Source organism: Salvelinus sp. IW2-2015, linkage group LG1 (assembly GCF_002910315.2).
Source record: "Salvelinus sp. IW2-2015 linkage group LG1, ASM291031v2, whole genome shotgun sequence".
Taxonomy (NCBI): Eukaryota; Metazoa; Chordata; class Actinopteri; order Salmoniformes; family Salmonidae; genus Salvelinus; species Salvelinus sp. IW2-2015.
In genome coordinates, this window is record NC_036838.1 from 38,255,884 (window position 1) to 38,270,681 (window position 14,798).

The following is a 14,798-nucleotide window of genomic DNA, read 5'->3' on the forward strand; positions in this document are numbered from 1 at the left end:
TGTAGCTATCTAGATTTGGCTGGACCTTGTCCCGGAACACTGTGTTTAGTGTACAAATAATAAATAGAACATGGGAGGATAGGGTTTCCTAAAACTAATAAACTAGGACATAACCATGGCCACAGTGGAACACAATCACACATGTTCTCACTCTCATTTAGTACTGTACACAAAGGAACGTATTGTACACACAGGAAATGGGAAAATGTCATGGTTCACAAGGATCATTCATTCACGTTTAAATTCATTATAAATACTCCCTTTGTACAGATCTGTGACGAAATCCCTTGGATAGGCCAACAGATGGCACACATCTGTATACAACTTGTTATTCTGGCAGAGGAAATGTCCTCCCTCACTGTAGCCTCAACAGATGTTTTGGCAGAGAACAGCTAAAGGACTTATTGGAAGCCCATGAATGACCATTGAATTTGATAGTGCAAGAGGGCAAATATCTGAACACATTCAGGCTTCACACATCAGAACACAGGCATTAGACATGTTATTAGACAACTTTTTGAGTTGTGTATGATTATTACAGACAGATATTGTGGTGATGTCACGCTCTCACACTAATGTGACATATAATGTGTATAAGAAAATTACTTGACTGAAACTTTAATACATAGGACCTTGAATAGTCAAGGTAGTCCTTTCCCATGTTTGCTTAAAGATGATAAAATGTAACATTTTATGATGTTAAATATGTTATAATATAGCTATAATGTCCAAATCCGGTGTAATGGAAAAATCAGGAGTCAGTCTTTACCTCCAGGGTCTCARAACCAGACTAAGCCTGGGATTCAATCAAAGGCACATTGGACTCTAAGAGGGAAAGAGAGATAAATGTTGAGCTTGTTTTCTGAGCAACAAAAATAGGGATATTAACATAATAACATAATATAAATATACAAATACTACTGATGATATGAAATACCTGAACACGACCTCTCCTTGTTCTCCTGATAACACGCGTCGTTCTGGCTGCTCCCCTCTTGGAGAAGGCTGGCTGAGTGCTCCAGACAGGGCAGGTGTTGCCTCTTCTTCTTCTTTGGGAGCTTTTGTTGGGCTATGGCCAGGGAGTAGTACAGGCGGAAGTTATTTACTATGACTGGGACAGGCATGGCTATGGTCAGAATGCCTGCCAGAGCACATAGGGCTCCAATTACCATACCAGAATAGGTCATGGGGATAATGTCCCCATAGCCCACTTCAGCAGGGTGCTGAAGATGAGGATTCCAATAGTGAGGGAGACAGCAAGGAGGCAGAACTCTTGAACGCTGGCCTTTAGTGTGTAGACTAACACACGTGTGCCCACCATGTGGCGCGTCAGCTTAAAGACCCTCAGGATCATCACAAAGCGCAGCACACGCAGGAAGCCCAGGGCATTACCGCTCAGCCACAACTCCAGGAAGAAGGGCAGGATGGCTACAAAGTCAATAATGTTCAGTATGTTCTTTACAAACACCAGCATGTTGCGGCAGCAGGTGAAACGGACAAGGAACTCAAAGATGAACCACACCACACAGACGCCCTCCACCATGGTCAGAGCAGGATTGTTCACTATCTCATAGTATGTCACCTCTTCGGTGTGGTTCCCCACCATGACTAGCTTTGTGCGGTTCTCCATCGTGTGGAAGTTCTGATGTGTCTCCAGACAGAAAGCTGTGATGGAGAGGAGGATGAAGAAGAGGGAGACAAACGTAATGACCTGCAAAGGACAAGGGGCATCATCTGACTTTGAGTGGATCATGTCATAATGATTAAAGAAACAAACAACACATAATGAACCAGGTTTAAAGTCTGATTTATTCATTTCTAGGTTTGATTTGTGTGTTGGACACACAATGGTATCAAAAAGGCTGTTGATCAGTGAGATTGTTAGGCTTGTGTGTTGTCTCCTAAACTGACTCAATCCCATGGCTGCTGTTTCCTATGGAGCCACGTTACCTTCCATTTGGGTGACATTACTAGATGGGAGTTACATGACTGAACCTTTTAAGGGACTCTGAGGGTGAATCTCAATTTTATTTTCTTGATTCCTCACATCCTCTCTCCTGATTTCCTTCTCAAAGCGTATTGGAGCAGAATATCTGAGGTTTGTCCCCTGTGAACCTCTCCTGTAATGTTTTAAGGAGGCAAGGAAAGAGGATGTAAGGAATCAAGAAAATAGAATTGAGATTCACCCTGAGGCATCACTTCTGGTGAGGCTGCTTTTAGTTATTACCGTCCTAGCCTATGGAACAGCCTACTGGATAATCTGAGGGTAGCAGAAACATTGGACATTTTTTAAAGAAAACTTGAGATGCACCGTTTAGCCTTGCTTTTCCTTACTTTAAAATGTTGGTTCATACAACTACTTTTGTACTAGTTGTTATTATTGTCCTTCACTGTCTATGATTATTATTATTTAATTTGTGTTTGTTTTATTTGTTTTTATTACTTGTGTAGTGAATTGTGTTGCTGCAAGGCAGCAATGAAATGTGGTATAAACATATATTTTGAGTTGTATTTGTATTTATTTGTATTTATTAGGGATCCCCAAGCTACTCTTCCTGGGGTTCAAACACATTAAGGCACTTATATCACACATAAAACAAAAGATAAACAGTACATCATCTAACATTTTTATACCACGACATATCTACAATACAAAATGTATAGTACCACCATACAATAATATTGCAATGTACGTGCATGTGCTAGTGTGTGTGTYCGTGTGTCTGTGTGTCTCTTCACAGTCCCCGCTGTTCCATAAGGTTTATTTTTATCCTTTTTTTTCTTTTTTCTACTGCTTGCATCAGTTACCTGATGTGAAGTAGAGTTCCATGTAGTCATGGCTCTATATTGTACTATGCACCTCCCTTAGTCTGTTCTGGACTTGGGGATTGTGAAGAGACCTCTGGTGGCATGTCTTGTGGGGTATGCATTGGTGTCCGATCAGTATGRTAGTAGTTTAAAAAGACACCTCTGTGCATTCAGCTTCTCAACACTTCTTATAAAAACAAGTAGTGATGAAGTCAATCTCTTCTCCACTTTGAGCCATGAGAGATTGACATGAGATTTACATTATTAATGTTAGCTCTCCGTGTACATTTAGGGGCCAGCCGTGCTGACCCGTTCTGAGCCAATTGTAATTTTCCGAGTTCCCTCTTTGTGACAGCTGACCACAACTGAACAGTAGTCCAGGTGCGACAAAACTAGGGCATGTAGGACCTGCCTTGTTGATAGTGTTGTTAAGAAGGCAGAGCAACGCTTTATTATGGACAGACTTCTCCCCATCTTAGCTACTGTTGTATCAATATGTTTTGACCATGACAGTTTACAATCCAGAGTTACTCCAAGCAGTTCAGTCACCTCAACTTGCTCAATTTCCACATTATTTATTACAATATTTAGTTGAGGTTCAGGGTTTAGGGTTTAGTGACTGATTTGTCCCAAATACAATACTTTTAGTTTTTGAAATATTTAGGACTAACGTATTCCTTGCCACCCATTCTAAAACTAACTGCAGATCTTTGTTAATTAAGTGTTGCAGTGATTTCACTTGCTGTAGTAGCTGACGTGTATAGTGTTGAGTCATCCGCATACATAGACACACTGGCTTTACTCAAAGCCTGTCATTAGTAAAGATTAAAGGGGGGGGGCTAGACAGCAGATACCATTATGTTGGAGAGGCTTCCATTGAAGAACACCCTCTGTGTTCTGTTAGACTGGTAACTCTTTATCCACAATATAGCAGGGGGTGTAAAGCCATAACACATACGTTTTTCCAGCAGCAGAGTATGTCAGCAGATAATGTCAAAAGCCACACTGAAGTCTAACAACACAGCTCCCACAGTCTTTTAATGATCAATTTCTCTCAGCCAATCATTAGTCGGTGTAAATGCCGTGCTTGTTTTTTCCAAAAGTTTACTAAGGGTTGGTAACAGGCTGATTGGTCAGCTATTTGAACCAGTAAAGGGAGGTTTACTATTCTTAAGTAGGGGAATGACCTCCAGGCCTGAGGGCACACACCTTCTAGTAGGCTTAGATTGAAGTTATGGCAAATAGGAGTGGCAATATTGTCCGCTATTATCCTCAGTAATTTTCCATCCAAGTTGTCAGACCCCGGTGGCTTGTCATTGTTGATAGACAACAATCATTCTTTCAACTCTACCACACTTGTTTTACGGAATTCAAAATTACAATGCTTGTCTTTCATCATTTGATCAGTAATAATTGATCAGTTATACTGTTGACATCACATACATTATCAAGCATTTCACAAATAGTATCCAGATACTGACTGTTATCACTTGGTGATCTATAGCAGCTTCCCACAAGAATGGGCTTTAGGTGAGGCAGATGAACCTGTAGCCATATTACTTCAACAGTATTTGTGCTGACAAACTGCCTGGGAGCTCCTCAGTGGTGAAACTCCTCCTCCTTCAATCAGTGGTGAACCAGGTGGAACAAATCTTCCAGGCAATCTGGGCGTGCCAGCACCTGGCTCTGCTGTTGTCTTTYGACCGCAGTGAAAGGAGCWTTTATAACACCACAAGACCAAGGYAACTTCATCTTTGTGATCAAGSTGACTGTGCAAGTCCAAGCCCTCCACAAAACTGTGAAAGARAGCCGGTAAGSYCCATATTAGCCATGCTTGGCTAGACTGACTTAAGCAGTGCACTGCTAATGATACTCTGGAAAACACAGACTCTTAACTTTGATAGGACTTTTGCAGTGGTATTTATAACTTCAAATGTTGTTTGTGGGGTATAAAGGAAAAGTAAGAAGAGCCAAATTCATTGTTGACAAAGAACTTGTTTGAAATGGTTAAAAGTAATTTAAACTTTGTAGAAATCTTAGTAAACCAAGTTCTTAATTCAGTAACAAATGTATAGTCTAAAAAATCTTTGGCTAAAAAATGTAAGATTTGTCTGCTTAAAACTACTGATTAGAAAATAAATGTAATTTTTTACTAATAAAAATATTTTGAATGTATTTGGCTAAAATGCAAATTTAGATAAAAATATACTGATTCTGCTCATTTGATTAAAAATGGTGGGTTTCTATTTTGGGAAACATTTGCTTAAAAGTGCAAACCTTGTGTTTTATGGTGGCAGAAATGTGTTTATCTGGGGTGAATGTGGATAATTTTGTGTATTTGATTGGGCTGTCAACTCAATTAGTAACTTGTATTTGTCATCTCTTTTTTGAGGTTTTTCACCTGTTTACTGCCAACCAAAGAATGGTAAATAAAAGACAAACAACTGATTCCATGGCTGTTTATTGAGTGAAATCCAGTTAAAATCTTCATGTGGAGGGACTGTCCTTTTCAAGTGGGGAATTGCACAAGAAAGAGGTCAACTTGACAGTATTTAACATGAGATCCTCTCTAAGCTTTACAGGAATGTGGTTCTGATTATAAACAGCAACTCCTCCACCATTGGCATTTCTGTCTTTTCTATAGACGTCTTAACATGTTTTTGGTTTTCTATTATGATTATCTTGGGTATTTAAAAGTATTATGGAGCCTTTCCTGGACACCCCCCTTTTTCTTTACCTATTTAGTTTTTTTGCAGTATGGGTCCACTAGGCCTCAGGTATGGCGGTACCTTACAGTTTCTTGACCGCTACGCTACGACTTGGAACTAAGAAAGCTGCTGCTAGTCTATATATTTTGTTTACAGTTTACATTTGATCGCTTTGACTTTGTTCATCGATGGAATACAACCTATGAAATTACCCTTTGTTTTTACACTATTGGAGTTTTGGATTCCCTGTTCTGTGGTTGCTTGGAAGCGCGTCTGACTGCGGCATCACATACCTGTGGCCTCAAGGCAAGTTTAGAATTGGATTAAGAATTGCCTTCATACATGTGCACGTGCACATCTTATCATGTGTATGTGTGTCTGTGCCTGTGTGTGTGTCTTTTCCCAGTCCCAGCTGTTCTATAAGGTGTATTTAAAAAAAAATCTGATTCTACTGCTTGCATCAGTTACCTGATGTGGAATAGAGTTACCTGTAGCCATGGCTCTATGTAGTACTGTGCACCTCCCATAGTCTGTTCTTGAATTGGGGATCAAAACTACAAGAGGTCAAAGTGTCTTTTTCAGTAGGAGAGAATAAATAATACACACCTTGGCAACCATAGACGAGAATGGGTTGTCAAATAGAGCCCATATTTTTGGTTTCCACCTTCTGAAGCAGCTCTGAGAATTTGTTGGGTTGTCTTCAACATTGAATCGATCTGGAAACTCTTCATTGTGGCGCACATTTGACATCAGATGGCCCGAACGCTGCAAGGGCCTCTTCGGCATCCCTATGTTGGCAGAATGTTATCCAGCAACAAGGTTCCACAGCTGCCTCGTCGACCTCCCAAAAAGCCAACTCCTCTRCAAAAAGCGGACCGCAGACATCTGTTGGACAGTGAAGCTTGCCGGTTCTGTAATAATTCAGAACATTGGAGAAAACACCTGGATGTCGGTCGAAGAAGAATTCAGTGAGGTCATGGTCCATCAGTTTAGCTAAACGGGTACCGGGCAAGCTTGAGAGTACCCATGTAAGTTTCATGACGCATGCCACCAACATTGATCACAACCTTTTTCATGACATCCTGTTTTCTGTCCCAGTCTTCCCGTAGACATGTTTTCGATGAGGTCATGGCGTGGGTAAACGTATGGCCCTGAGAGGACACACACAATGAGCAGATCAGGACTTGGAGTGGAGAGAATAGCACGTCCAGGAATGTTGTTTAGCCTACGGTCCTCGTTTGCACCAAAAATGTTGAAGATTCAAAACGTTTTTTAGGCCCAGGGGTAAAGAAAAAACACATTGGGGCAGGTTATCCGCTCTCTCTTTTGGTAGTTCAGTTTGGGAAGAAATCTTGAACCTTTTATTTATCAGTAGCCCACCCTGTAGGCAGGCCCCTGTCTGCATTCCAAAGTGCCACTCCTGTCAGTTAGGGGTACAGCCACATTTTTGCCTATTACCAAGTTTCTATACAATTTGATTTCAAAATAAGTAGGACATCCAAACACAAATCTGTGGCAAAGAACAACCATTGGAAGACAGTTTTAAGGCAGTTTTTCCATCAGTAAACAACTCCTGTCACTTTCACCTTTACTGTAAGCATTAACAGTATAAAATAATAGGAAAATTCATATTAAAATGAAATGAAAGCACAAATGGTTGAAAACTTTTAAAGTTCCTTGATCTTTAACATTGACTAAACTTTAAATCTTTGAAAAGTGCAAGTGTAAAGCAGTAACTACTGGACTAATGACCCCATCCTCTCATGTCATCCTGCTGTATAAGGGACATGACACTGCCCTCTAGTGTGAAATAGTCAGAAAAAGTTTGTCATAAAAGTTATAAACATATAAAACAACACTTTAGCACTTAATTTGCTTGAMTTTATTTTTATAAAAATGTTATGAAAAATGTAAAATGTTTCAGCAGATATTACAAATATGTCAATTTTACAAATGTAAAGAGGGTACAAGCTAATAAAACCAAGATAAGATCCCCCAAAACCTAACAGCAATCTAAAGCCTTTTAACTGTTATCCATGATGTATATAGCTTTATTTTGAACTTCTATCCACAGTCTACACTTTCTAGTGTATTATTTTCTATATAGGTTTGCAAAGATCTGGTAACTTTCCCAAGATTCCCAGAAATCCTGTTTGGAGGATTGTGGATTTCCTGCTTATTCCCTCCTGATTCTGGYAATTATCCAACCTGGATTTCTGGCAAACAGGGAATTTGGGGAAAGTTACCAGATTTTTGCAACCCGATCTCTATGTCCTAGTTTTACTCTCATGGTTAGAATCTTTCATGCCTCAGATTACATAGTGTGATGCAACTCTCCTCCCCAAGCCAGAACCCTGGGTAGAGGGGTTCAGTGAATGTGAACTCCTTAGTTTTGTAGAGTAACTTCATCTTATCTGAGACTTCATAAAATGTTATGGTGCCCTCCTTAAATTGCAGGTAAACCCCTATTCTGCACTGGCTGGGGGTTGCACGGAGTTCAACACCTTCACTGTTGTGGCACACAGAATAGCCTTTAGAACGGTCAAGGCTCCAGGATTGGTCACTGGCCCCAAAAGCGGATGTCTTAGAGAGTGATTTTCTGTCTATGCCCCAATAGGCCAGGGCAATCTCAGCCTTGTTCCCCACCACCTCCACCTCCCAGTAGCAGCGCTCAGCTTCAAGCCCCTTCTTGCACAGCACCTGGCGACGGTAGTTAAACCTCTCAGAGTGAGGTTGGACCGGCTCCTTCTGCTTTTTAGCATCCCACCTCACCATTCTGCCGTCCTCTGAGAGGGAGAGGTCCTTGTGGGCAGTGTTGGGGTCCAGGGTGAGCTCACAAGCATCTGAAGGATCAAAGAGGATCGTAAAATGATGTTCATGACCATGTTCATAGAAAGCCAGTATGAGGGTTGGCGCTCAGGCTAGAATGAAAGGCATACGTTTCGGCCTTGATGAAGGCATAAGGCCAAAACGTATGCTCTGTTTCTTAAAAAAAAAAAATATTAGCACCTTACACTTTCACTTTTTGTATTCTTTCGAACATGGTCTAAATGAATTCTATTATTTTTGCATCTCGGTCTCCTTGGGATATTATTCCTCTCCATGGTTTTGAGTGCGAGTACTTTTTGAACTCTACATGATCATGTTCAAACAGCATTATCATGAGGTTGGTTCAGATCCATTTAAAAATAAAATATCTTTATTACTATGTTTCTGTTGTACAGGTTGAGTGAAGTTTCGATGTGTTACACAAAGAACATAGGACTCACACTGTAGAAATTCTGTTCTGGTCGTAGGCTCCAGGGTCTGTGCAGCACTGATAACTGTGTAGGTCAGGAGAAAGGCTCAGTTGTGGTTAAAGTTCTTGTTAATTACAAACTCTCATTACTAAGGGTCAAGTAAAATGTGACTGATTTTCTGAAACACTCGGGATAACACACAAAAAGAAAGATAAGATTCACCTGGAAGCTGCTTAGGTATGACTCTATGGTCTGGAGACTGGGAACCTCCATCTCTAACCACTGTTGAGACAGATCATAAAATCCTTTATAAATGTATTGTATATTTACAGTCTGTCTGTCTGTCTGTGGTATACCCCCCTTCAACTGACCAGTTTGAGACACTGTACTGATTTCCTCCTCAGCGAAAGCCTCCAGTCGATTCCCAAACTCTGAGACAGCACTCCTTATGGCCTCAAAGGGGAGGTGTGGATCCGTCAAGACACTGGACAAGTCAGGGGGCTCTGGGAGGTTAGAGAGAGAGGGCAATCTCTTTTTTCATGATAGAGAGGGAGATAGAGAGAGAGACATGAAAATGAAGGAGTTATCATTATTAGTTGTGAAAATTCACCATGTCATCATGCACACACTTATGAACCTCAGAACCAGATCCTACATCTATCTACTACAGCCTGTGATCAGTAGCAGGGTGTGGGTAAAATCACTGGGGAAGCCATGCCCCCCCCCCAAAAAACAAAGCCATATTGCAACCCATGTGTTGTGATAATTGAGTTGTTTGCTCTATAACCTGCTAATTCACATGCCTTGCGACCGTGATATACTGTATAGGCCTAAAAGGGCTCCAAAGTGGCTCAGCGATCTCAGGCACTGCATCTCATTGCTTGAGGCGTCACTACAGACACCCTGGTTCGAATCCAGGTTGTATCGCAACCGGCATTGATTGGGAGTCCCATAGGGCGGCGCACAATTGGCCCAGCGTCGTCCGGTTTTGGCCGTGATTGTAAATAAGAATTTGTTCTTAACTGACTTCCCTAGTTAAATAAAGGTTAAAAAAAAAATATATAATAATAATAAAAAAGCAGAGTCAATAAGAAGACACAGTAAGCATAATAAATTCAACCACACCTTTGTTTTATCACAAAATTGGAGAGCAACATCTGTCCAGTGACGCCCACAAAGCATATCGCATGTAAGAAAGTTACTTGACCTACAGCATGGTCAAGCAAGTTAATGTTTCCGAAATTTTGGACCACTAAATAACTATTGATTTAGAACCACAGAGTTACCGCAAGTCACACAGAAAACAGGAGCCTCCACTGTGCCAGCGCCATTTCAACATAATCAAATCACCTCTGCTTAGTCTAATACAGTGACAACTAAAATATACCAAAAACAATTTAGTCCAATCAAGCTAAATATGATGTGGCTGTCCATGGTTCTTATTTCTCTGTGTGTGTGTGTGTGCACGTTCGTGCAAGTAGAAAAACATGTTGACTCAGCCTACTTGTAGAGAAAAGCCAATGCCATCCTCCTCTCTTTCATGTTGATGAAACGGTCATTCTGGCTTACAATAAACACTTTTATTTTTGTTGTCCTAGGCTACCTGGCTAAAACGCTTGCTTGCCAGCCTAACTTCCATTCATGGGCAACGTTAGCTATAACCTTAGCCTTCCACATCAAGCTACATATTGAACTTCCATCCTCTCAGCCCAGGGGCACAACATTCATGAATTAATGGTTGGATGTTATAATCATTAGCCAGTAGGGAGAATTAATTAAAACTACAAGTCCAAATCACTATCTCCAAAAATTGCTAATTTAGGAAAGGGCCAATCAATTTTAGCTAGATAGCTAGGTTCCCATGACACATTTTTCTTTGTATGCCAGGACCACTCACAGTTGAGCTCAGTGCTGATTGGCTATTGGACCAGACAGCGTCAGATAGTAGGATCAGATAAAGACACAGAGGGGTGCTGTTTCGCTCGATGCTTTCTCCTGTGAGATACATTCAGCCTCTTGCGAATTGAAGGAAAATTATGAAACACATGTAACCGATGTGAAGTGGCTAGCTAGTTAGCAGTGGTGCGCGCTAATAGCATTTCAATCGGTGACGTCCCTCGCTCTGAGACCTGAAGTAGTTGTTCCCCTTGCTCTGCAAGGGCCGCGGCTTTTGTGGAGCGATGGGTAACTATGCTTTGAGGGTGGCTGTTGTCTATGTGTGCAGAGGGTCTCTGGTTCGAGCCCAGGTAGTGGCGAGGGGAAGCAATACTGTTACATTGGTGCCGTGACCCGGATCACTGGTTGCTGCGGAAAAGGAGGAGGTCAAAAGGGGGGTGAGTGTAACCGATGTGAAATGGCTAGCTAGTTAGCGGTGGTGCGCGCTAATAGCATTTCAATCGGTGACGTCACTCGCTCTGAGACCTGAAGTAGTTGTTCCGCTTGCTCTGCAAGGGCCGCGGCTTTTGTGGCGGGATGGGTAACGATGCTTCGTGGGTGACTGTTGTCTGTGTGCAGAGGGTCCCTGGTTCAAGCCCAGGTAGGGGCGAGGAGAGGGACGGAAGCAATACTGTTACACACAGAGATGAAAGATTAATTATTTTGTTTTTTTATTGGTCAAATTGTTTAGGAAGCCTGGCTTAACTTGGCATCCATGAATACACACCACTGCCTGTGATACAACTAACCATACCTGGAGGAAGTGGATATCATCATCTGTCTGTGAGAGCTGCTCCAGCTCAGCATCTCTCCTCTTCAGGGCAGCCATGTCTTTCTCCAGGCTGCACAGGGAGCTCTCAGCCTGAGCCACTGCAGCTGTCTCGTGGGCCAAGATCAACTCTCTCACTGTGGAGTAGTGCCTCTGGAGGGAGTCGATCAGCCCAGAGAGGACGCCCTCGCAGTGCTCCTCAGCAGCCCTACCACCTTCCTGTTACACATACAGTCAGGGACAGACTTAGTGATTTACGTTTGTTTTTAATTTCGGGACGTTTTTAAATAGGCCATATAAAGTTAACACATTGGCATTACATATCAGCCTCAAGGCCTTCGTCAGAGCTTTTGTGAGTGTTTTTAATTTGCACCCTTATGTTGACATTACTCCAACCCCTTTCAGTGCATTGAACGGATGTAGGTGGAGCAATATCTGACGAAGTCCTTGTAGGCCGATATGTAAAGCTTAATAAAGAGCAGTGACACTAGCAAGAGCAGCGTGCAGGATTCTCCTTTTTTCTCTCTCATGTTTTTCAATTGTTACCATACACCTGCATCAAAGACACTGTAGCTCAAATGTGCCTTTAGAATTTTGAAACACATTGGGCATTAAAATCTGTCAGTGTGGGCCACCTGGGGCAGTACACACCCATGAGTTAGGAAGGAGACTGTGGCCTTGCTGCTATGTTATTATTATAGTTGGTTTTGTCCAGAGAGCATTGTAAATAACTATATTCACTTCCTTGTCTTATCTACTGTATACCCACCTTAACCCTCTTTATGTTCTCTCTTAGGTCCTTCTGCTCCTGTTCCCTCATTTCAATCCTCTGCTTGGATTCCTTCTTAATGTCCTGGAGCTGTTCCTGTGGAGGGCAAATTTATCGGCAGATTAAATATTTACAAGTTCAAACCAATAACAACCTCATAAATCCTGGAATGCACGTGGTAATGAAGTGTTATTTACGTACTTATTTGAATTGAATCACTAAGGGATCAACTGTGAATTATATACATAACCTTTGGGATACTCGAAGCGCCAGATTTGAGATAAAGGTCAGTACCTGCTTCCTTTTCCGTCCCTCTTTCGCCAACAAATTGTTATGTGCTTTATGCTCAACCAGGGCGCATAGAGGGCAGATGCATTGATCATCATCACAGCAGTAAATCTCCAACAGTCTGTCATGTATAGGACATACTCTGCTCTTCAGTGCCTCTGAGACTCTAGTGGTTCTGGGTATCTTCGTGGGTCTGGCCCAACCCAGAGCATGACTGGGCGAAGGCCCTGCCTCCTGACCGTCTTCAACAGGTCTGTGCTTACCTCCAGCACCCACATTATTTCCACACTTGGACTTCTTCATTCCTTCCACCATTTCAGCCAGAACAATGTTCTTGATCAGGATAGGCCTCGGCTGAAAGGACTCTTGGCATTCAGGGCAGCTGCAGAAACGATCACCATTTTCTTCATTGTCCCAGAAGTCCTGGATGCATATCATGCAGAAACTGTGTCCACAGGGAATAGCAGCTGGATTACTGAGCACCTCCTGGCAGAGTGGACAGCTGAGGTGGTCCTTCCTGACAGATATGCGAGACACAGCCATATCTGACAACAAACTATAACATGCTGGTCTTTCTTTTCCGCCAGGAAGACAAGTTTCGATTCTGTGAATAGGCACGCCTTGTGGTTTCCTGGTATGTTTGTGAGAGCTGAGAGGGAGTGGTGAGTCTGGACTGAAGCCAAAGGGGAGGATTTCAAAACCTTCAAGAGTACTGAAAGAGCAAGTAAATCAAGATGTTTATTGACAAAAAGCTTAGCCTTATTCTATTAAATCACTGTGTATAAATAAAGCAAAAAAAGAGTAAGAGAGCATCATTTTAATACAGTATTTATAAAGTCATACAATGCTAAACATATTGACATGATAAATAAGGGTTTTTCCAACATCCTAACGTCATACGATGTCATAATTACATTTCTCCATGTTAGATTCTCTCTTCAATAACCATTATAATAATCAGGCTGATGTGGAGTCTGCTTGCCAGACTTTTCTCACATCTTTTAATTCTGTAATTCACCACCTTAGTTAAACCACATAAGAGAGCAGCAGAAGGGTTCTGGAAACATTGGTTTACAACCGGTCTCAAAACATCCTCAGTTAAAAAGAAGTTCTATAAAAACGTTTCTCACAAATCCCTCTCCCCTAAATTCTGCAAATGTAAAAAAGTATAAGAACAAATTTACTCACCTACTTCAGATATCCCCCAAAATATATTTTACTAACACATTTCAAGAATCCTTAAATAAAATTAAGTAAACTTTGAAAATCAATCAACTATTGAATAAGAAAATGGCATCTAGAACTACTCCATCTCAATTTATTGTTGGAAATAATACCTATAGTGATTCTGATGTTTTTTCATGTGAATTTTATACGTTTTTGTGAATGTGGGTTCCTCTCTGTCAAATACAATTTAGAAAATTGATGGAAATCACTTGGATTACATGAAGTGGTATTTCCCTTCTCAAGTTTGATCCTTCTGCTGTAATGGAGGTAATTGGTAACAAAGATATCAGCAGCAGGTTATGAGATTGGTGCCTCTCTGGTGAAATCAGTGTCTTCCTCGATTACTGAGCCTCTAAGGTATATCTTCACAAAATCAATGCAAACTGGTAGTGTTCCTAAAAAAATGTAATTGCCAAAGTTATCCCCCTCTCTATAAATCTGGGGATCCAAGATCTTTTACAATTCATCACCCAATATCTGCACTACCATGTTTTTCTAAAATCGTAGAACATGGTTCGGTTCATCAGGCTTGCTTCCTAACTCTATACTGTAGCTTAATTGACCCATATCTCATTACGATAAAACAATTCTGGGCCGGTACATATGCCTCGTACCTACACAAATTACCCATCATACAAAATACATTTTCACCTTTGTTTAAGAAACTCAATATCTTGTCTATTTACGARATTAAGGTACGCCAATTATGCACTTTCATCTACATATACCTCCCAGACAGTTTACCTAAACCCGTTAATGGATTCTCCCTGGAAATCCATCTATATAACACAAGACACTGCGATAACCTTCACCCTCCCCACTGCCTCACACAGATAATTCTCTATCAGATACAGAGGTACCATACTCTGGAATTCTTATGTTCACAATGCCAAACATCATCCATCAATAACTTCAKGCGAAGACTGGGGGTCCGCCTGATGAACCAAACTACCCAATAATCCCCTCCATGTCTAACTCACACAGATGCACACACACAGTCTTGTATAATGAGTATATCATGTTCAATTAAAATTAATATGCTTTGTTTAACTGAT

General features: G+C 41.3%; 1 protein-coding gene and 1 pseudogene across 1 annotated transcript; both read right to left on the reverse strand.

Annotated features, from left to right (window-relative positions):
• Window positions 1–837: 837 nt before the first annotated feature.
• On the reverse strand, window positions 838–6,724 carry LOC111967132 (voltage-gated potassium channel KCNC1-like; annotated as a pseudogene).
• Window positions 6,725–7,375: 651 nt separating this feature from the next.
• Window positions 7,376–13,151, reverse strand: LOC111967121 (tripartite motif-containing protein 16-like protein). The gene is made up of 7 exons (XM_023992007.3): window positions 12,523–13,151; window positions 12,229–12,324; window positions 11,445–11,678; window positions 9,127–9,286; window positions 8,978–9,037; window positions 8,786–8,839; window positions 7,376–8,359 (listed from the first exon to the last, which is right to left on the reverse strand). The coding sequence occupies exons 1-7, from the start codon at window positions 13,057–13,059 to the stop codon at window positions 7,809–7,811; spliced, it is 1,692 nt and encodes a 563-aa protein (XP_023847775.1). The 5' UTR covers window positions 13,060–13,151; the 3' UTR covers window positions 7,376–7,808.
• Window positions 13,152–14,798: the final 1,647 nt, after the last annotated feature.

Bases quoted from the DNA above. Each gene is read 5' to 3' on its own strand.
- LOC111967121 (XM_023992007.3), bottom strand. From the start codon at position 13,059: ATGGCTGTGTCTCGCATATCTGTCAGGAAGGACCACCTCAGCTGTCCA. The intron at 12,325-12,522 runs GTACTGACCTTT...TGCCCTCCACAG, and splicing joins AGGGACGGAAAAGGAAGCAG to GAACAGCTCCAGGACATTAA. The intron at 9,287-11,444 runs GTATGGTTAGTT...TCATGAAAAAAG, and splicing joins ATGATATCCACTTCCTCCAG to AGATTGCCCTCTCTCTCTAA.